The 23,057-nt window shown below is 33.8% G+C and overlaps 3 protein-coding genes across 3 annotated transcripts; all 3 read left to right on the forward strand.

The window, feature by feature from the left end:
- The first annotated feature begins 494 nt into the window (after positions 1-494).
- Positions 495-3,338, forward strand: LOC115441125 (60S ribosomal protein L37). The gene is made up of 3 exons (XM_030165742.2): positions 495-616; positions 783-918; positions 3,159-3,338. Exons 1-3 carry the CDS (start codon positions 614-616, stop codon positions 3,296-3,298), a joined length of 279 nt encoding a protein of 92 aa, XP_030021602.1. The 5' UTR covers positions 495-613; the 3' UTR covers positions 3,299-3,338.
- A 669-nt stretch (positions 3,339-4,007) lies between these two features.
- Positions 4,008-5,254, forward strand: LOC119190778 (tol-Pal system protein TolA-like). Its single transcript, XM_037443563.1, has 2 exons — positions 4,008-4,284; positions 4,771-5,254. Exons 1-2 carry the CDS (start codon positions 4,188-4,190, stop codon positions 5,145-5,147), a joined length of 474 nt encoding a protein of 157 aa, XP_037299460.1. The 5' UTR covers positions 4,008-4,187; the 3' UTR covers positions 5,148-5,254.
- Positions 5,255-7,565: 2,311 nt separating this feature from the next.
- LOC115441135 (PDZ domain-containing protein GIPC3) lies at positions 7,566-22,577 on the forward strand. The gene is made up of 4 exons (XM_030165758.2): positions 7,566-8,080; positions 18,118-18,348; positions 18,977-19,225; positions 19,662-22,577. Exons 1-4 carry the CDS (start codon positions 7,841-7,843, stop codon positions 19,899-19,901), a joined length of 960 nt encoding a protein of 319 aa, XP_030021618.1. The 5' UTR covers positions 7,566-7,840; the 3' UTR covers positions 19,902-22,577.
- Positions 22,578-23,057: the final 480 nt, after the last annotated feature.

Here is a 23,057-nt window from a genome sequence, read left to right on the forward strand (position 1 = left end):
ATTCCATCAAAAGTAGTTAGCGTCTTTACATAATATTGTACCTTTCTTTGTCCATTCATTAATTTACTGGAAACGAATATGTATATAAAAAGTACCTACCTCAAAAGTACTAAGTATAATAACATGAAAAGATTTACTGCACAGAGGTAAAAGTACGTTATATTTTGCTTGGGCTGAAAAGAAGACTCGCATTTTATATGTCAACACCAAGCAAATACTTCAGAACCTTTGTTAAATATAATATGTATGAAAGTATTTTTCTTATACGCTTTTATTAGTGTTTTTATTTTAATTTAAGTATACGAAATAACTATGTAGCTTTTGAAATACTTATCTAATAGGTTTTTAAAACTTACAGTAGATGATTTCGATATAGGCCAACACTGTGACTAAAATCAAAAATAAATTTTGGTTTATGACAAATGTAATAAATACATAATTTCCAATATTATCGATCAAATTACATTCAAGAAGAAAAGTGAGAAATGTTCCATAAAAAAAGCGAAGAGCAATTTTTGGGGATTTTTTAAAGAGTATTTGATGGTATTACGATTCTCACACATGGTAACATTGACTAAAACAGTCTTTCTTTCTGATTGTCAATTCTGACAAGATGGTAATGTACAGAAATTTTATTTTGAATCCAAATAAATCTCAATTATAACTTAATTTTATAACGTATCATATAAATTAAATAGTAGTGTAAAGCAGTGTCATACTTATATGCAATATATTAAATCGTTAAGTGTTGTTGTTAAAACATAACCTATAATGTATTACAGACGAAGGGTACTTCAAGCTTCGGTAAACGCCGAAACAAGACCCACACACTATGCAGAAGATGTGGTAGATCCTCGTACCACATTCAAAAATCAAAATGCGCGCAGTGCGGTTACCCAGCGGCCAAGTTGAGATCATGTAAGTAATAAACAAATTACCAGTAGTTCTTGGAGGCATGTATTTGCTTTGTATAAAAACTCGGGTATGATTTATAATATTATTATTGTTAAATTGGTAATAAACCTAAGTAGTTGGTTTTAGTTGTAATAATTTCTCACTTTGTGTATAATGTCCTTATTATATACTACAATAAAAATTAAAGTATACGAGTTAAATCGTGCTCCATAAAGTATTATATCTGTAAAGAACTCAAAAATTATCTTCAGATGTATGAATGGAATAAAAAAAACATATGCATAGTGTCGTCAATAAAATTCTAACATTGTGTACTTATTTTCGGATCAGTGAGTGACTTAAATGCCATAACATAGTCAATACTCGTATGTCCTGTGTTTCAGTTCATGAAATTGATGTAGAATTCATTTTTAATGATCTTTAATAAAAAGATGGTGGTTGCAAGATTGTTAATTTACTTTCATTTATAATAATTATCCCTAATATTGGAACAAATATAATTGGATATCTCAAAATTAATTTTAGGATGTTTGAGTGTTTGTTAATATTATAATATGCCAATTGATTACTTTTTATATATTTCCTCACAATATTTTTTTCAAGAATGATTCTTCAAAGTGTCCCCACTGCCCCCGATGGTAGGATTTATTAGAAGCCAGTAAGTGTTGAGTGATGAGAGATGAGTACTCCTTACCAGTTGACACAATTGTGAAGTTGAATCAGATATACATAGGTTGATTCTGGAATGTGACACACCACTTTGGTCACTATGCCAAATTTAAAGTGCAAAAGTATTTTTCACTTGTTAATAGTAAAACTGAAATATAGGGTAAAATAATCATTATTTCATTATTTTAATTTAATGACAAATTAATAAATTATATATGTGAGATTCAGCAGTATTTTAAATTTTTGGTCCCACAAATACCGAGATTCAGGACAGGCTGCAAGATTGAAAGCTCTATGATAATTTGTTGAAATTTTATTCTAAGACAAAATATTATTTTGATCCTTATTGTAATGTAAGAAGCAGCAATGCAGTACGAAGGATTTGTTTATTATTAGCTAAAAAGTTCTAGATCTTTCTACTCTTTGTTTAATTTAGACCATGGATAAACACTGTAAACCAGTCTATAATGACAATCTCATGTTTATTTCAATATTTCAAAAAATGTTTTATTTATAATGACTATCAGATTAGGTGGTCTCTTGAAGATCTCAATAACCTGGTTTTACTGTATTTATATATTTGGTGGATTAATTTTCCAAAATCTTTCCTTCTGTGCGTCTTTAAAGCTTCTGTGAAAAATGTTGACCTATCAATGCATTCTGTCTTTTGTGACTTTGTTTTAAGTTTCAATTTGACTTGGTTCTAAAATAATTTATGGTAAAAATATAGTTGTGTATTTTATATTAATCTCTAGACTAGAATAATCAAATATTTTACTTTCAATTATACATTTTAGTTTTCCTTTGCTAAATTTGGTACTTCCTGAGTGTTATTTTGTATTTGAGTATGGTGGGTTAGTATGCTATTGTTAAATCAAATACATACATTATAATATATTGTTAATGGAAATTGGAATTATTTTCAGTCTGAACATAATATACTAAAATTTTCCATCATGGTATTTAAATCTCCCCCATCCCTTACACTTAAGGGACAAAAGCTGCTGTTAGAATTATCCAAATTGACTGTACTCCAATCAACACTAAAAATTTACCAACATGTGTAGGTTTTCTGTATTTTTGCACAGTGTTGACGGCAAAACACTAAGGGGATCTAGCTTTAGAAATTGTGATCTTCACGGTTTACTATCTTGATTATGATTGCAAAAACATAATTATATTAGTCATACTTTAGGGTGTTAAATAACCCAATATTCATAGTAATAATAATAATATAATACAGTGCTCCTCCTCTACTACTGAGAGGGATTAGGCCTTAGTCTACCACGCTAGCCTAGTGCGGATTGGTAGACTTCACACACCTTCGAAATTCCTATAGAGAATTTCTCAGATGTGCAGGAGTGTGCCCTTGGGATTTGAACCTGTGGACATTCGTCTTGGCAGTCGGTTCCATACCCAACTAGGCTATCGCCGCTAGTATAGCTATAGCTATATAGTCATAGTATAGCTATATTCATAGAACTCCATGTAAATTTCAATCTATTATCTGCACATAATATTTGTTTTTCAGTTAGATATGTATGGTTTATTCATACTGTAATTATTTGTTTCAGACCACTGGTCAGTCAAGGCTAAGCGCAGGAAGACCACTGGAACCGGCCGCATGCGTCACTTGAAGATCGTCAGGAGGCGTTTCCGTAACGGTTTCAAGGAGGGCAAGCCTACACCCAAGAAAGCTGTGGCTTCGTCGTAAACTTACTATCTGCTAAGTTAATAAAAAATTTAAAATCCAATTTTGTTTTATTTTCATAATAACTACAAAACAAAATTTTTAAAATGTATTGTTACAACGCAGCACATGCCAAGCAAAGCCAGCCATGCAGTCACGTGTAAAGCCAAGCCAAAGCCAAAGCCAAAGCCAAAGCCAAAGCCAAAGCCAAGCCAAGCCAAGCCAAGCCAAAGCCAAAGCCAAAGCCAAAGCCAAAGCCAAAGCCACAGCCACAGCCACAGCCACAGTCACAGCCACAGCCACAGCCAATGCCAAAGCTAAAGCCATACCACGGAGGTTGATGCCGCAACTTCCACTCGAGCCAGCCAGCAGTATCAATATTGCCTATGGTTCGCCGTTGATTGTTCGTGACATGACATCCAACTGTTAAATGACGGGTATAAAAACCCAAGGCATTCATTTCAATGGACATTCAATTGTGTGCACTAGTATAAGGCGAAACGCTGTCCGAATAATAAAACATAATCTCTGAAGTAATTTGTATTTATATTTCTCCCTTCTGTTTTACTCAGAAGTGGGATATGAACAGTAATCGCCCTAAGGAAACTGGCAATGGCGTTCGCCCGCCTGGCTGGGGGGAGCAAGAACAATACAATACCAGCGAAAATGAAGATTATCCGCAACCAAAAGCAAAAGAATTGGTCAAATATTTGTTAGAAAAGAAGTCACTCCGCGGCCAAACCCTTATGATGGCAAGTAAAGAAACCTTACCAACCGGTACCTCGATGATAAAAGTCCAGTCCATGTGGTCGGAAACAGCGAAAGAAATGTTTGCACAACGCCGCGTCTCTACGACCTGCGAGATATTTCCTACTCGTTACCTGCTACTTTACTCCGGGGAAGTGAGGGCTACATGAAGATTGTCAACACTGGGGATAAGAAGATCAATTTTGAAGTCAGCGAAATTCTGTTGCGAGCTGAAAAGTGTGACGAGTCATTAGCCAAGCCAGGTATGTCAAGCCAAGCCATTGACTAACGTTTAACCACTAGTGTTTTTAATTTGCGTGTCTGAATCAATCAACTCAGTCTAAGCACGATAAGGCTAGTGCGCGTATTGATAAGGTTAGTGCTAAAATTAAATTATTTTGAAACGTCGCAAAAGCTATCGTATTCATTGAAATCGTGATCTTGTATTAGGCAAGCGCCTTCAAGTAGCAGTGCCAAGATTAATATAAAGCTATATGACTTGTAATCGAGCCCCTATTTTATAACTAAAGTTGTCGGCAAAGACAGATACAAGATCGGGGGCATAAAAAGTTTAGACGGTATAAAATCTTTACAGGTCTAGTTTCTGCAAACTCTGCAACCATATTACGCACAGCTCTTGTATCCGACAGTGCCAACAGCTCTTATGACCTACAAGACACTGAAAATTTGATTGATTTCTAGAAAGCTAATCGTGTTCATGTGTCCCATTGCGGGAGCAATTGTTACAGGATGGCCGACTGTTACAACGCAGCACATGCCAAGCAAAGCCAGCCATGCAGTCACGTGTAAAGCCAAGCCAAAGCCAAAGCCAAAGCCAAAGCCAAGCCAAGCCAAGCCAAGCCAAGCCAAGCCAAGCCAAGCCAAAGCCAAAGCCAAAGCCAAAGCCAAAGCCAAAGCCAAAGCCAAAGCCAAAGCCAAAGCCACAGCCACAGCCACAGCCACAGCCACAGTCACAGCCACAGCCACAGCCACAGCCACAGCCAATGCCAAAGCTAAAGCCATACCACGGAGGTTGATGCCGCAACTTCCACTCGAGCCAGCCAGCAGTATCAATATTGCCTATGGTTCGCCGTTGATTGTTCGTGACATGACATCCAACTGTTAAATGACGGGTATAAAAACCCAAGGCATTCATTTCAATGGACATTCAATTGTGTGCACTAGTATAAGGCGAAACGCTGTCCGAATAATAAAACATAATCTCTGAAGTAATTTGTATTTATATTTCTCCCTTCTGTTTTAGTATAAATATTGATATAAGGTCAGGTGGGGCAAGTGCGCCGACGGGGTAAGTGCACCTGCCCTAAAGAAATCGAAAACTATTGATGTTATACAATAACCGCAATCTTGATATCAATGCTACTAACTGAAATACGGTTCCACTAAAAAACACAAATGGCTCTGTTCATTTTAATACGATTTATTCGCCATGTGTGTGTCATTTAGACCTGTAAACAGAGATGACCACGTGAAAGATAACATCAAATATTTCAAGATATGTAACATATTTCTGTAAGCCAGTAAAGTGAGTACATAGTTTAAACCTTTTATTTTAACTTCCTACCTGAATTTTATTTATATATACTAAAAGGATTTTTTAGCAATGCGAAAAAATGTACCTCAAAATTGTCGAGTAGGGCAAGTGCGCCACAGTTACTAGTCGTATGGCGCACTTGCCCCTAAACCATATATCACCAACCTTTTTTGAGAATATGTTTTACTAATATGAATTATTATTATTAAAATGTTATACTTAGCATAATTTTAGTACTCAAGGTATTTTGTTTAAAGCCGACTTAAATAAAAGGGCGTATTAGTTAATTCGTCGTATATTTGTTTGTTTTAGATCGTTCGTTTTTACAAAAGAAAAACTGGAATATTTTGCTCTAGAGTAACTTTATGTGAAGAGGTTGCAACTGTTCGATCAGGCACGTTATCTGATTCTAATGCAACTAAAACATATCAAATGTCATAAGGCCATATTCTAAATAATTGAGTTATAATGCATTAAAATTGTTAATTCCTACATTTTTATATGTTTATTTTTTTAGTTTTTAGAAATAAAATGGATTTCATATTAAGGCTACCATTTTTTTATTATTTTTTTAAATGTAGCAAAAAATGTGTAAAATGTTTTGAAGCCCTGATGTACAAATATATGGCGCACTTACCCCGAATTTGATTAAACAGCCATAGTTTGTTATAATATTGAGTGAATAAAATTTATCTAAGAGCAATGCGGGTAAAACTTATTTCTCTATGGACTAAAGTGAGTGTTTTCTTTATAATGTTTCATATTGGCGTTTTTTTTTACATAGGCGCACTTACCCCATGTCCGGAGGCAAGTGCGCCTACTACCATTTTTTATTTTGAGCAAAATAATATTAATTTATTGTCTGATTGCCTTGAATGACTATAGGTCGTTATCACAAAATATCAAATATTCTTAAATTAATAAAATTACATTCTTAAGTCAGCACAAAAATAAATTATTTTGCATTGAATCCAGCTATGAAAATTTTATGGCGCACTTTCCCCTACTGACCTTATAATATGGCAGCTGATATTGAATTATCTGTATTAGATATTAAATAGAATAGGAGCTGAAAATATAAAATTGAACATATCCAGCATAGCAAATCAGGTTGTAAAGAGTACACTTATTGGTATACAAGTATGTAGTCTGAACACTCGCTTGGGGGTAGCCAGCGAGGGAGCGGTAATTAGAAATTTAAACGCCCCCTGAAATAAGATTTGTTTGAATAATTGATATTAGAATTTTAAGACTGATTACCTTCGATGCATGTACCTATGAAATTAATTATTTACCCATGATACTTATCTACAACCGTAGATAAAGAATACTGCTATATGCTCACATCATTATATAATAAACTTTTCTTACCGCTATTTTTAATAAACTATCCCAATCCATTTTTCAATCTAACTCAAAAAGGATCAGTCAGAACAACAGTGTTTTTGACATTATTATTATTGGTTCAATTTCGGAATCAGATTGAAGATTGAGATTGGGATAATTTATTGAAAACGGGTGTTAGACATCTTAGGATGTTAGATTCAAATTTAATTGCGACCGTAAAGTTAGTTGTGAACGAGGACCTCGCTGGTACAATCGAGTCCACAAAATATTTTTAGGTTCAATTTAAATTTCCAACATCCGGTGGGTGGGCACCACACAATTCTGGGGACACTCGGGCCACTCGGCCCACCTCTTGATATCCCTAAATGATAATATAGCCACTATTTAAATGTTCCTGGTGCCTAGTGTACCAAATACGAATCCACCTCACTTTCCCCTACCTTCTATTTATTTATTTAGTTTTAATTAGTACGACGTGTTTCAATTGTAAATAGTAACTTGATCCAGATCCATAGGAAAATAATGAAACAATGTAAATTAACAATATTGCTGACGTATTGCTCTTCAATAGCACGGGAGACACGGATACGTAGGTATTTGAGTGCGGGTGTTCTCGTGGCCGGCGGCCGTCGAGCGTACCAGTCATTCTGACCATTAGTCGTCATTCGTTTGTTGCCCGACTGCGACGCCCCGCGCGGAATGATGTGTATAATAAACTAAACATCGCATAATCTTACCCAATATCGCCATTGGGCGATAACTTATCATGTGCTATGACGCGACGATATATTTAAAGTTTTCACAAGATAAGCGGCCGTGTAGTGATTAAAATTTTACTGTGTATAGTTGGAGAATGTGCTCGCATTGACGTTTTCGTTCGAAGAAAAGTTATTACCGTTACGTAGTGCTCTTTTACTATGTCGCTATTTAAAAAGAAGGCGCCTAAATACACCCCGCCTCCAGTTCCGCCGACGCCGACAGAGGAAACCCATCAGCAGTCAAATGGCCTAGATAACAATAATGGAACGCAGAAGTCACAGTTGGTGTTTCACTGTCAGCAAGCGCATGGCAGCCCGCTCGGACTCATTTCAGGCTTTTCGAATGTTAAGGAACTTTATCAAAAGATAGCAGAATGTTACGATTTTCCACCCGAAGACGTAAGTCCTAATTTTTCATTAAATAGTAATTTAAGTAATCGACATGCTTTACTCTTGAAGATTATTTCAGTGTGTTCCTAATATATTTTTATATGAAGTGTAAAATAAAAGGTGTTTCCTTTGGCCATTCAGAGCTAAATCAAGGTCTCGTAGAATTAGTCATTTGGAAATTTTAAACGTTATAAATTCAACAGTGACCATGAATAAGTATATCGCATACGAGACTATCACAAGATAAAATTTTTAAATAAAAAACGTACCTACCTAATATGTTTTATTATGACGTTATTTGATACTTTTTAACATGTAGCTTTAACTTACTAACTAGTTAAGTAGTATATAAGTTTTTTGAGTACTTAATATAAAATGCGATAAGAAAGGTAATTTGTAATCATTAATCCGATACTAAAATCCTGGCAGTTTCAACATTTTTCTCTTCTTATTAACCATGAATGTTGAGAGAGATTAGAAAATTGTAGTAATATTTACGTAAAGCAATGCCTAGTATTTATTCAATTTATTATTATTAAACTTAAAAGGGATGTCCAAACAGGATTACGCCATTCAATATACTTAATATAAAATGTTCGTGTGGATGCTGTTTCTTTTCGATAGACAAGTAGGTATTGTTACGCAGCTCATACTTTAATATTTATCTACTGTTTTCTACGGCATCAATAAACCGAAAGTCACTATTACTACACACACTAGGTAGGTACCTAGACTTTACATATTATTTTCACTTTGTTGCGATGGATAGGTTTCAGTGCATGCACTCAAGAACATTTTGGTTTGCACAATGCATCAAATCATAGATTTGAAAAAACAATCGTTTTGTTAGTAGCATACATGATTGTTTTAAAAACATCATAATATGAAACAATCTATAATGTAAAGTTATAAGTGCATGGCCAAACTATGTACGCTAAAACTCACTTTCACAAATTATAATATATCTAAGCAAGTATGTACACGTTATGACTTCATAATGGTATAGTGCTCAAATTATGTAGTATGCAGCTACTTGATACGATTGCAACCGGTTTGTATAGCTAATCTTGTCCAGATAGGGTAGGGTGGCACGTTTTCGCAATTAGACGAGCTGTTGAGGATGCTGTCTGTTTAAATCGTACTAATAAAATGTCTCCGAAAATGGCTATTGTGTGGATGCCACGGAGTGTTCCATGTTTTTAATTTTTTGCACATGCAAATCGCAACCGAGTCGACGTCATACATTCGCTAAGTCCTGCGCCCGATCAGTTTCACGCATGCAAATCGCTAATGTGTAAACAGTAGATACTATAAAATGCATTATTTTCTATTGAATAATCTGTTTTCGGGTGCAAGCAGCTATGAAGTGGACAGTGTTAGACAGTTAGCTGTAGGATGTTATTTGTCAAATCAAATGTTAGGGTTCTAAAAGCAAGTTACTGGCTGGTTTTCGCTTCTAAAATAAAGGATAACTGTGATCATAAGGTCATCCATAAAGTATTATTGATTTAATTCCACCAAAATAGTTTTGTGAAATTCCATAAAATGCGCAGGCCCGGCGTTAAGGATTCGACTCTCAGTAGAAAAAAATTGTTAATTCCTTTCCACATTCACTAAGATCTTTAAGTCACCTTTAAGTGTAGAATTTCGTAAGATTTGTACTTTTATGTTACGTTATGTGTAAAGGATGTAACACCTTATAAGGAACACAACTAATTTCTTAATTTCAAGTTTGTTTAGTCTTTATATGTAGTGTAGAAACCTTTGAGAATACGTGAGAAGCTAATGAGTGAAAGCATTACGTTTTTGAAAATATTTATTTATTTTCACAAGTTTTAAATACATTTTATTTGATAGTTATCGCAATAAACACTTAATATCGATGGTGCTTATTTTATTACCATTTTTTTGAGAGTAAGTATAGATTAGAGAGTGTCTTTTGTATTTGGTCGGCTTATACACATATGTGACTAATAGTATTTTCTCAGAAGTTGTGAAACAGGCCCTAAGCATTATATTATATGTGTTTACTTAGATTATAATTCATTTCTCAACATAAAATTATCTTTGAATCATACCTATACAAACGAGAGGGTTCAATATTTTTTTCTTTAGATAAGATGTACGTAGATCTGTGTATTATTTTTGGTTTGCTTATTATGATTATCTTTGGTAAGAATCATAATATATTATTTATATTAATAATATTTGAAGTTCATTTTAGAAATTCAATTTTAGAATATTCAACGTATAATATAAATAATAATTTAAAAAAATACTAATGGTATTAAAGAATCTTGTTAATTTCAAGTAAAAATAAATACACATGTAATAAGAGAAGAGACACTGATTGTAAACGCCCTGAAAGGGTTATCGTGAATTCTTCATTCTTTAAAAATATTGGAATCTATACGTGACTACAAGAGAACATGTGGACAAGGAAAAGGAATTTTGAAATAGACCTGAATTGAAGTGGTACAAGTACCTACTAAGTAGGAAATTGGTGGTGTGATATCACCGTGCCTCAGAAAGCACGTAAAGCATTTGGTCCTGCGTTCGAACTCTCTGCTCATGTGGAATTGCCGTAGACTATCAAACTGAAGGAATAGAAAGTGCACCTGTGTATTGCGCACACTTATACACTACAATATTTAAGTATCTCCTGCGTACCTGGCTTATCTCCGTTGACATTGGCTGCCGTGGCCTAAATTCGGCTAGGAGGGATTCACTATAATATTTTATATATTATTAATATCTTTGATAGACAGCGATTTATTTATTGCACCAATGTTTTGATAAACCAGAAAACATACTTTCATAATAATGTACTTGTCCCAAAGAAAGTTAATTTGTATAGTTGAAATAGTCTTTGTTTTGTATGTTAGTATAGCCGTTAGAAAAAGTGGCAAGAAATACAGAAGAATACTAAGTAGTTACCTATTAAGCATTGAAGTTCCTTTTTAGCGTTCCGTACACATCACAAAAAAGGAACCAGAAGACTTATTTTACTTGATGAACTGTTAAAGAGGTTTATTATAAGTGGAAATAGCCTAAGGACCTATGATGATAACGTTTCTCGTTTGATGATATTATAAAATATTGACTGGAATAATTTTACCACCAGGGCCAGTGTGGTAAAAGCTATGCCAGGCTGGAATGAAAACGATTAATACATACCAGTAATTGGTAACCACACTATTAGTTTCCGAGACTAGCGTAGTATGCGTGTCGGAAGTTAATTTTTTTAATGATATACTTAATAACTTTTTACTAGAAACAATTTATTTTATCTCATTAATTAATGATAAATAATAACTACTCTGTTAATTATTCCAATGCTGATTAAGCTAAGACGAACGTAAATTAGGATCGAATCCAGATCGATGCTGACAACTGCATAATTGGTCATTTAAAATAAAAAAAGTTAAACAAAATAATATTATGGAAATGAGTAAGGAGAGTGATGAAAAATGAGCTTCTACTGCGGGCGATCGATCGTGTTCGAAAGGTCATCGTCGAAAATGGTACGGGCGATAATTTCCTGATATTTCACGCCTTGTGAAAATGCTCAAGGCTTCTTAGTTGTCAAGGTCTTTTCGTGAGAATGAAGATAATAGACTACGTAGCTATTATGAAATGTAGTCAGCAATGAGTACATAAATGTTACGAAAACTTTGCGTCTGAACGAAAACATTGCTTAGCTTAGGTATTTGTAGATCTTCATAAAGTTTAATATTTCAAGAAACTCATGTTATCACTTATCAGCCATGTTGGTCGATGGCTAAAGAAGTATTTACATCCGCCCGGGATGCAGTTCATTTCCTTGATGCAATGTTTTTCGGATCATAGTATCATTAGGTCCTATATCTTATAATAAAGTAAAGGGTTATCAAACACGTTTTTTTTTTTGTTTTAGAGCTATTTACTTATTTTATTCTGGCATAATACATTTCAGGCAGTCGAAAGATAAAAAGAAACTGTAACTAAAGACTAACCCCCTTATTCATAGACGTAATTTATTTAAGGATGGAGCATAGTTGTGATAATAAGTCTGTTTCTCAGTGCTGACGCCATGGCAGCCTTCGCAGTGCATAGACATAGGGATGCTGTGATTGGCTAATATTGAGATACAATTTGAATCTAGTTGGCTGTCAGATAAACAAAGCTGAATAAATAGGCAAGCTGTCAGATAAACAAAGCTGAGAAACAGACTCGTTATCACAGCAATGCTCCGTCCTTAGATAATTATTTTATGAATAAGGGGGTTAAACTAAGAAAGACTGTAAAGAAAGAAAGGCTGTATTCGTATAAAATTTGACACACAGACAGCCCTTGTCCTGGATTAAGTCTTAAGATATTTATTATAGGCTACATTTTACCTTGGTAATTTGGTCCCGTGAGAAATATTTTATTTTTTTATTTGATTGTTAAGTTGATGGCTGTCGCGTCGTCCAGTTGGCGGGTAAGATCGCTACCGTAACTTACGGATTTTTTTTGCCGCAAAAGCTTTTTACGCAGCCGACGCAGCGACCAATTAAATTATCAATGCATTTCTAGTATATTTTTTATTTTGCCGTGTATCATATTTTTGTTCTAATTGATTTGTTGTTTTGCTTATTACTTAATGGGAATCAGTTCATGATAAATTTGCGGTATTTGGGTGCCTACTCACCTTAGTTAATTAGAAACACAATTGTCCAAACTTATGCGTTTGATTAACATATTAAGTAGGCATGTATTTGAATTATTACACCGACCTACCAATAAAGCTATTATAATAAGTATACCTACATAGTACATACTTTACAACATGTGAATAAACACATACGCTATAGCTACTGTTTAACCGCTAATTTTATTGTAACTTGCCTGAAATTTGCTGTGAATTTGAAGCGTAGGTAGTTAGCTAGTAACTACCCACAGCATATTTTGTGGACTGACTGGTACCATTGCGCGTTTCGCTCTATGCTATCGAAAGTGCTTCGCATTCGCTGTCGAACTGTCAGATGACAAAGTTATTGTTGATTTTTGATACTGAAAGCCTTTGATTTATTTGAATATTTTATATTTATGGATTTAATTTTTAACAGAACAAGATATACAATGTTATATCGTTGTGTCTCGTGGTTAGGGCCGGCCATAGATATAGGTAATTATTCAGGTACTCCGGGTGAAAAGCTTGTTGGCGCCTCCTACTTTTGGCGTATTTGTTATTTAGCAAAAGCATTAAGGAAACATTAACATGAAACGCCTCGTTTTTATAAGTATCAAAAAGTGACTTTCATTCTCACAACCAGAACATATAAGTACTTACTTATTTGTTCACTACACGGATATTCGAAACATCAAAAACAATTATTCTTGCTTGTGATACGTAGTGATGCCATGCACCGTAGCAAGAAGCGTAACGAGACGAATCGATAGTAAAAGTATTATGTTAATTAGTCTACCTAGTTTATATACGAAGATCTACCCTGTGAAACTCTTTTTCCTGGATTTCTTCGAAACAAAGAGGTTTGGAAAGAAAGAAAAAAGTGGAAAGAATCTTAAAATACACCTCATAAAGGTAGTATTAAAAATCGCAACGAAATTGGTCTAGTCATTTTGAAAATTAGTCGGAACAAATATAAAGGTTGTATTTTTAGAGAGGAAGAATTTTCTATTGAATTAAACGATAGGCAAAATAATTTTAATATTCATAAAATTGTTTTATTCCTTAAATAATTTTATGGCATTTATGTTATGAAAATGATTTTGGATATATGGCAGTCACGCCGTGACTAGTGCGTAGGTACTTGGCAGGAGTGGCCTGTAAAATGTAATAAAACCTTATTTTTTTTACTTTATTCAATTGGACTAACTGCTGGGGCGGGAGTGCGTGACACTTGTTTTTTTATTCTCTTACCTAATGCCTAGTGGTGACAAATTTTGGGTCTGCCCCAGCGGCAACACATCTCTCTACGCCACTGGCACTTGGCGTGATCTAGAGATATAATTTGAACACAATACATTAGGTAACTTTTTTACAAAGTTAGGAGTGACCTCGCTGCGTGTGCGGAGAGCGTCATACCAGTAAATTGGCAGTTTCACCATTTTATAGATTTAGCTCAGGAATTTTATCAAATAATTGGTTATCTCTTAGGATACAATTATGACACAATCGTATTAAATTAGCCATCTTATCAATTGTATAATGTCCATGAATTCTTGTTTGGATGTAAATACAATTAAGTTATAAATATCTTATGTACATCGGAATCAGATTAGTACGCTGTCCATCCCAAAGTAGTACTTAATTAGGTATTAACGTGTATTGTGCGACAATTAAAATGTCATACCTTTGCCTTTGTCATGATGCCCTAGTTGAAAATGGAACAGACTGCCGAGACGAAAATCCGCAAGTTCAAAATCCCAAACCTTTGACTTTTCGACGTTACGTGTGTGTTGTACCGACAGGAACTGAAGTGATTTTGATGAAAATAAAAAGAAATATCACTGACAACAGAAATACTTTCACTAATATTTCATCAACCAACCGACTTATACGACTTTTCAATGACCAACTGCATTAAGAGTAAAGTAATAGGTATAGAATAACTATATAATAATATAATCTCGGGCTGTCAAACGCTCAGTATTTATATAGGAAAAGGTTTCACAAGAATATTTTTATCCTAACAGTACATTAATTGTCGTTCTCTTTAACGGTGAAGGAAAATATCGTGAGGAAACCCTTAACATAAATTCTCGAGAATTCTCCATAAGAATTATGATGGTTTGTTAAGTCTGCCAACCCGCGCGGAGACAGCGTGTTGGACCAACGTATTAAGTCTAAATCCTCTAAATCCTCTTGGTATGTGCTTAACTGAGGAGGCCTGTACTCAAAACAGGTCAGTATATTCTAATATAGGACGTATTATAATGTAGAATTTAGTTTCAAATGTTGTTATCATAACATGGACCAGCCTGAGAGAATTATTTACAAAAGTACCGGGAAGCGGGGGTTAATTTTAACCAACAGTGACGTAACGAGGGTGAATAAAGTAAGAATAAGCTGAGTTTATTGTCCCAATGATTGGTCTTCCCAAATATTTAAACTCATTGCTAGTGACGAATGTTTTTAATTTGACGTTTATTATTATGGTATTTTTTATATATTTATATTTATTATTTTTAATTTATTATTATGGTAATAGCGAATAAGTCGAGAGTGTGATTGTGTGCGGATTCACGCTCGGCTGGCGGGCCAGGAAGTAGATCAGCCCAGAGGGGCGCAGTCTCTCTCGTGTCATAAACGAACGCGGCAAGTGATGGAGCGGCTGCAGATACGCTCCGCCGGCGTATATTATGTGGCTGTGCGATGACCTACTCCACATGGGTCAAGGACCGAGCGCGCAGCCGTACGCGCCACGCATACCCGGACTTACACGCATCGTGAAATCGCACCTGCATGTGATAAAACCAACCAGTCCGCCTGCATCGGAGTCACTTAAGCCTACATGTGCTAATTTTTCACGCATTTGTAGTACCTACAAAAATGCGTTTGATCTCAACAAGTTCTATACCGTTGGGGCTAACGTGAGGCGATATTATCATCATATTATAATTTCTAAAAAGATTTTTTAAGTACTTAGCTAATTATGTATTTAAAATTACAAATGAATAACCTAATTCTATTCACGTAATAAAGGTAATTACTAATAATAATAGCTAATTATACTTATAGCTTAATAGTACTGGAATATCCCACGGATATAAACTATATAGGTAATCAATTTCCTTGTAACATTTCTATGCCTTCAAGGTAGGATTGCACGGATTATGAACCATTTGTGCGAGGTATTGATGCCGTGCCGTGCCGTGACGGCACAATATGTTTGAATCATGTTCAAGTGGATTGTCGATGAGTCAACATGTTATGATCATCGCTGGATATTATTCCGTTTCAATACGTTGAATAAAATATGTTATGAAAACGAATGGCAAATTCCCTTATGGTATTATGATTTGATATACTTACATATTTTATTATCTTCCGACGATTTTAATCATTGATGTTATCAAAAATAACTTGGTATAATCAATTACAATCCATAATATAAACCGCATCACACACGGCATCTAATATGTAGAGATATATTTATAGCCCGATATATTTCAGTACCTCTCAAATAAACATCATTCCATAGAAATTGTCAGACCACACACGACAACTATCATATTAATATTACAAATGCGAAAGTTTGTGAAAATGTTTGGATGTATGTTAGAAGTACACGCAGAAATAGCTGAACGGACTTGGCTGTAATTTGGCATATACATAGACCATGACGTCTTGGATAAACACATTTCTCCCATTTATTTGCTCCTGTGGGAAATATTTGAAATTTTAACCTGATTTTTTTAAATAGGTAGTATAGATGGCGTCAAGTTCCGCTACAGTGATTTATTCACTTTTGTAGAGGTAAAGGCTACTCACGAGGGCGAAGCCGCGAACAACTCCAAGTAACGTATATTCTTACATCTTTGTATCTTAAAATACAGAGCGATACTAAAATATGCACATACATATATCTATAGGTAAATCTGGGACGTATACCAATGAAATGAAGAGGAAGAACCATTATATTACATCCTGTGAGTGATGCTTAAGAAAATTTAAAGCTGCAGATCCCGGGATGTAATATATTAAATTAATATATATTATAGCTGTCGTGTATGATGGCCTTTATTCAAGTTTCGTGTAAGATAGGATTATTGTGGCGAGCTGTTTATTCTGATATATTCACACACTCACGCTTTTGTCTCGGAAGGGGAAGGCCGAGCCGCAATGATATGATATGGGACGAACTTATAAGTAGTTATTGCCAAATCTATCGGACATAAACTCCATACTCCGAGTTGTTACTGAGCAGAAAAACTCAATATTACTGCCCGCAGATTTCGAAAACGAAATCTGCGAGCAGACTGTCTATGTTACAACCGATTAATTGATGGGTCTTGGGACCGTGGGTAAAGCTTTTATATAATATAAATCAGCATATCAATTGGGTATATATGTAATATGTTTTTTTAAACGGCAATACCTATAAAACAAATTTCAGTTGTCTACTCCAAGAATTGAACTAACAAAGAACTACATGGTTCACTGCCAAGTACGCTTCCTTCTAATAGGGTTTTAGGCAACGATAAGACCATAGGAATATAAATTCATTTTGTCTTAGTTATGCAATCATCATGACATATCCAAATATTGCTAATCATTAATTTCCCAGATATTAAATGCATTTGGTTGCATATAAATATGATATCTGAGCAACATATAAATACTATTCCATTCAACATATTCACTTATCTTTTCCTCGAAAGCATTATACTTGCTTATCGATCGCGGTAGGTATTTTTTAGTTCTACTAATATTTTAATTATTGTTAAATTTTATAAACGTGTTTAGATCCGTATTTAAGATTCGGTGACGCCCAACAATTATTTCATAATAACTAGCTGAAAAACCAACGTGTTAGAAAGATTGGTCATAAAATAATTTATTTACTTGGTCATGGTTAAAAATTAATCTTCAGTCAAAATGATGTTAAATTGTTATCTTAAAGCGTCGTATTTTTTTTTGTTATAGTGCTTTTGCTTTTAATTGTGTTACGAACTCTAACTAAATGCTTTTACTTTCGTTTTGTTTCACAGATTAAACAAACTTTCTAGAGTTTGTAAACATTTCATAGGTACCTCGTACAATTTAAATTCGTAAAATATTTCTTCTAAGAATGCTTTCCATTATACTAACGCAATCGAAATAAATCAATGTCTCAAGATGGACATTACTTACGATTATGAGGTAGAAATAATGTTTCACCGTCACGCACGCATTACAAGGTGTGGCTAATTAGGTTAGTGGCTAACCAATGACCACTGGATCGCAACTGTATAGTATACATAAGTACATAAAGGTATTTGTTCCTACAACTGTCGGTGCAAACTATGTAGGTATCTACATAACAATTACAAATAAAGGTATATTTCTATGGTTTCAGATTCTCTTCTGCACACTCAACACACACAAAGTGGATATGAAAAAACTTTTGGGAGGACAAATAGGCTTGGAAGACTTTATTTTCGCCCACAGGAAAGGGCGGCCAAAAGAAATAGAGATCGTTAAAACAGAAGATGCTTTAGGCTTAACTATAACAGATAATGGAGCTGGATACGCATTTATTAAAAGAATCAAGGAAGGTTCCATTGTTTCCAGAATACCACATATAGAGGTAAGAATGCTAGAACCATGGCGCAGACAATGATTATTCAATTGCACTTACCGAAAAATTTGAAGGCGCCTAAAGGGTTCATTGTAAAACTGCATTTTGATACCTAATTTCGTCAATGAAGACGTATATTATTATATTTAACGTTTCCAACGCACATAATTTGTTTACGTATTCTAAAATTCATCTCTACTAAGTAGATACAGATGACGTTAATCGACGTTGTTCCATAGTTTTAAAATTGTTGTAAGTTCTTAGAATAAAACATTAGTTTTAGTAAAAAATATAAATATTTTTATCTGTAATTAATGTTATATGTTAGTACCACTATAATTCCCGTAAATATTATTACTTTTGTCTTGACTACGGCCATGACTTGGAGAAGTAACTTATTAAGTACTAATATTTGGTAAAGTTATTTAGGTACATAGATATTACTAAGGTAACTTTTAACCGTCAAGTTAAAAACGTAGACTCTATTTATGTTAGTTATAAGTAACTCAGAACTCAGAAGTGATTCCTTCTCTCTTGGGTATCTACATAAATTAATGCATATTGTGCGGTCATTCGCCTTCCTAACGAAATAACAGGAAACAACATATTAACGTGTCAACTTGGTATTTGAATTCAGGTTGGAGATCACATTGAGAAATTGGACGGAGAAAATATGGTCGGCAAGAGGCATTACGAAGTCGCTAAGATATTAAAAGATATTCCAAAAGGAACCACATTCATAATGCGATTAGTAGAGCCTCTAAAAAGCGGTTTCGGAAGTATTGGACCGAAAACTAGCAGTACCAAAGCGGGAAGAAAAAATTACGGATCAGGAAAAGAAACATTAAGATTTAAAGCTAATGGACAAGCGACTATTGAAAACGAGGTGCATATATTTTATTTAAGTGTTATTAAACTATATTTCGTGCTAACATACTAAGATTAGTGTAAAGTATATTTTTTATTAGGATATCCTATGTTGATTACTTTCATTCCTATCCAATTAATTTAAAAAACGAATAATAATTAAAAAAAAAATCCACCTTTATTGATCGCACCGTGAAGTTGGTGTATCAAATATTTTTAACCGTGGTGCAAAACCGAATTCGCTTTGTTTTCAAATAGCTACATGCTCGACGTCAAACACTTCTGCTGTATCCATCTCTATAAATCGTATCAGAAACATCCATGCGAAGCGTTACTTTACCATAACATCCCAGTCCACAGTTGTATCTGTGCCGGCATTCCGTACTAGGACTTATAGGCCAAAGAAGCAATAGGCAACTAATAATATTTATTACAAAACCATTTTTACATTTCAGCACGATGAAAAATCTAAAGCTGGTATCGAGAAAATCAATGGTCTTCTAGAATTGTTTATGGGTGTCAGCGATACTGAGCTTGCTACACAAATGTGGGACTTAGCTGATGGAAAAAACAACTCCATGGAACTTGCCGAAGCAATCGACAACAGCGATCTGCAGGAGTTCGGCTTCACAGACGAATTCATTATCGAACTGTGGGGGGTCATTACTGATGCTAGATCTGGGAGACTCAGTTAGAGTTATTAACTTCATTGAAACCTAAATAAATATAGGAGTATACTTTTAACTTTTCATGGTACGAGCGCTAAATATGACCTATTCCAATGACTCCATTGCGGATATAATGTGTACCTACTACCAAATTTTTTGTTGGTGATTTTTCAGATGACGTTTTGTACTGTTACAGGATCGATTGCTTAGTATTTTGATATTAATCGTATATACACTTGTTTGTTTCCGGCGTAAGTAATAGTTAATTACGTTACATATAATATTATAATCGTTTCCAAGAAGAAGTAACTTAGAATTTGTCATCAATAACGTGTCATTTGTTTTTAAATTATCCTTTTATTTATTTCATAAATTGCATCACTAAACTTAAATTACTGTGTATATTATTTTGGGTGCTGCCTTTTATTATATTATTATACAATTAGGACTCGTTCTAGGTTAATAAAACCAAATAATAGCTTCTTTTTCATACGTATGCATCTTTTTCAAGTTATGTTTAGACCGGTAAAACATCAAGATTAAGGTTATAATATTTTCTATAAAAATACATTGCATTCGTTTTTTGTTGGAAGTGATTATTACTATTGTATTCTGTATTACCTATTATAATCAATTCTAGTAATTCAAAATTAATTACTTACGTAAGTTCGTTAATTACACATTATTATATTACATTAGGTATGAAATGATGAATACAAAGATCAAATGATCCTTTTTTATTAACCGATTGGAACGTGTATAATAATATTGTAAACCTAGTTCTATGTAATAACCTTTACATCGTATCATACCGGTCGTAGCAAAACGATTATAATATATGTATTATTATATAAATTATACGCTATCTAACTGCTAAACAATGGTTCCACCATGCTTTTACATGCTAGTTATTTGTTACTCGTTAGTCGTTACCTATGGACATTATGGAACATAAAAACATCGCAAACCGAAATATCGAAGGTCATAGACACAGTACCTATATTTTAATATTATGACTTAATATTATTTCTATGTTTACTATGGAATGTAAAGAATGGCAAGAAATGTATACTTTCTTGTATGTATATTACATTTTGCGGATCGTGGATAAATATAATATTGACTTTTCTATGTATTTAAACTGTATTCATAAAGTTTTAGTCAAAATATTTAGTACAACAACTGGAATGTGATATATGTTAGTAACATTGGATAATAAGGTTGATATTAGAAATTCGATAATTTAAATTCTGGTTATCCTATTCCGTCTTCGGGGCATAACCGTTTTTTTTGCAATTACGGTCGTTCTAATGGAAGGACGGCTTCGATAGCCCATAGGTAAAAGAGTAAACATTTTTCCTATTTACTTATAGGGCTAACAAAGTTGTCCTTTGCTTAGAATGTCTATATTGCAAAGACGGATTCTGCTCCGTAGACGGAATAGAGTCCCCAGACCTTCTTCGTGGTAATCATTGTTGTTATTGTTATAATGTTTATCAAACAAGAGCACCTTAGTTTATTTTTTCGATGTCTACTTAAATTATCTGCCACGGTGTAAAAACGTCATATAATATTAAATTGTCTAGTATGTATATTTAGGTACGTAGATAGCGATTTTTTATCATTATTCAACTTATAATTTTTATATCATTAGATCGTGGTAGATGTTTTTATGACTTGATTACGAGGAAAGGATAACATTATAGTATGAAATTTTATACTGAATTATATTTATATTGCAATAATGACGTGCTACCTATATTGAGCAAAATTAGTACCTAAGTACAAAATATACCTTAAAGTATTGTTTTCTTTACACGTGTTTATCTGAAATTATGTAAAGACTACTTACATTTTATGTAAGCAGGTACTTTGTACCTAGCGATGTTAACATATTCACGTACCTTTTCAGTGTCAAGTGCTAATTGCAGTAAAGCAAGTTTAAAAATAAAAAAAAAATATTAAGTGCGAAAATAATTTAAGTAATTGTTTATGAGTTTAAAAATTCCAGAATGATTTTTTTAATTGTTAACTCATCATTTTAAACAGATTTAAACGCCTATAAAATAGAATTTTAATTTGATATAACTACTTATTTAATATTTTGTTAGAATATTTAAAATATGTATTAAATATTTCATTAAATTATGTATGTATCGTGATCTTCAAGTACTAGATTTTAGTTATCTAGCGCTTATATTTATCAGTCCTGTGACTGTCCGGATACGTGATGTGCGTAAATACGTGGAAAATTCGATACATTTAAAATAAAAAAAATATCATATGCTATGTCGGTACCTTACCAAATTCCTAACCTATTCCTATGACCTTACCTTCAAGTTTCTATCTACCAAAGTTAATTTTATAGTAAGTTTATTTTGCAAAATCCTTTTAACCCCATTTACCTATATTGTCCTTTCGATTTGAAAATTTTCCAAATCTATAAATATTGTTTTAATACCTACCATAATATTATAAGTAATTTAATTTGTGTAACGAAAAATGTGGACCAAGGATAAAGGAACTCCTCAAGCCTAATATCGCAGAATAGACACATTACTACGTATGATAATAGTAACTTTATCGAGTTTGTGCCTTATTTCATGTGTCTGTGGATATAACCTTTTAAATAATTATTAAATAAGCCAATCTTAAAGAACTATAAAACAAATAATAAAGAAACTCTTATGAATTAAATGCGTAGTATACTGGTTTTTATCCAAACTCCGATATTAAAACCCAGTTGGACTACCCATATGTAGAGTGGGCACTACGGAGAGTAGGTACGTACCTTATTATAACTTTTATAATGTCCATACTTCGTACGAACCTTTGATCCTCGCGGTCTCTGCGGTAGATAATACTATGTAACTCGTCTAATCCATTGTCCATGCGTAAATGCGTCACAGAGAATGATAGTTCACTGACCAGTCACTAGGAGAACAAGCTGCCCTACGTACGCAACGGTACGCAGGTCGGCACTAGAAGTTCTCGAGACCATAGAAGACATATAAGAGTAGAAATGTTTGTAGTTTCATAGTAGAAGTATAATTAGCGTCTATTTTGTTTATTAACAGAATTGTAGAGCCACTTGCTAGATAAAAGAAGCTCGGAGTATCTCGTGAGCAACGTCTGAGGATTTGTGGAAGAATCTGACGAATTCGGATAGTTTCTTGCGAGATT

Source organism: Manduca sexta, chromosome 26 (genome assembly GCF_014839805.1).
Source record: "Manduca sexta isolate Smith_Timp_Sample1 chromosome 26, JHU_Msex_v1.0, whole genome shotgun sequence".
Lineage (NCBI taxonomy): Eukaryota > Metazoa > Arthropoda > Insecta > Lepidoptera > Sphingidae > Manduca > Manduca sexta.

Coding starts and splice junctions, on each gene's coding strand:
- LOC119190778 (XM_037443563.1), top strand. CDS start 4,188: ATGAAGATTGTCAACACTGGGGATAAGAAGATCAATTTTGAAGTCAGC. Junction 4,285..4,770: donor CGAGTCATTAGCCAAGCCAG/GTATGTCAAGCC, acceptor CAATTGTTACAG/GATGGCCGACTGTTACAACG.
- LOC115441125 (XM_030165742.2), top strand. Junction 919..3,158: donor AGCGGCCAAGTTGAGATCAT/GTAAGTAATAAA, acceptor TATTTGTTTCAG/ACCACTGGTCAGTCAAGGCT.
- LOC115441135 (XM_030165758.2), top strand. CDS start 7,841: ATGTCGCTATTTAAAAAGAAGGCGCCTAAATACACCCCGCCTCCAGTT. Junction 18,349..18,976: donor CCAGAATACCACATATAGAG/GTAAGAATGCTA, acceptor ATTTGAATTCAG/GTTGGAGATCACATTGAGAA. Junction 19,226..19,661: donor AAGCGACTATTGAAAACGAG/GTGCATATATTT, acceptor TTTACATTTCAG/CACGATGAAAAATCTAAAGC.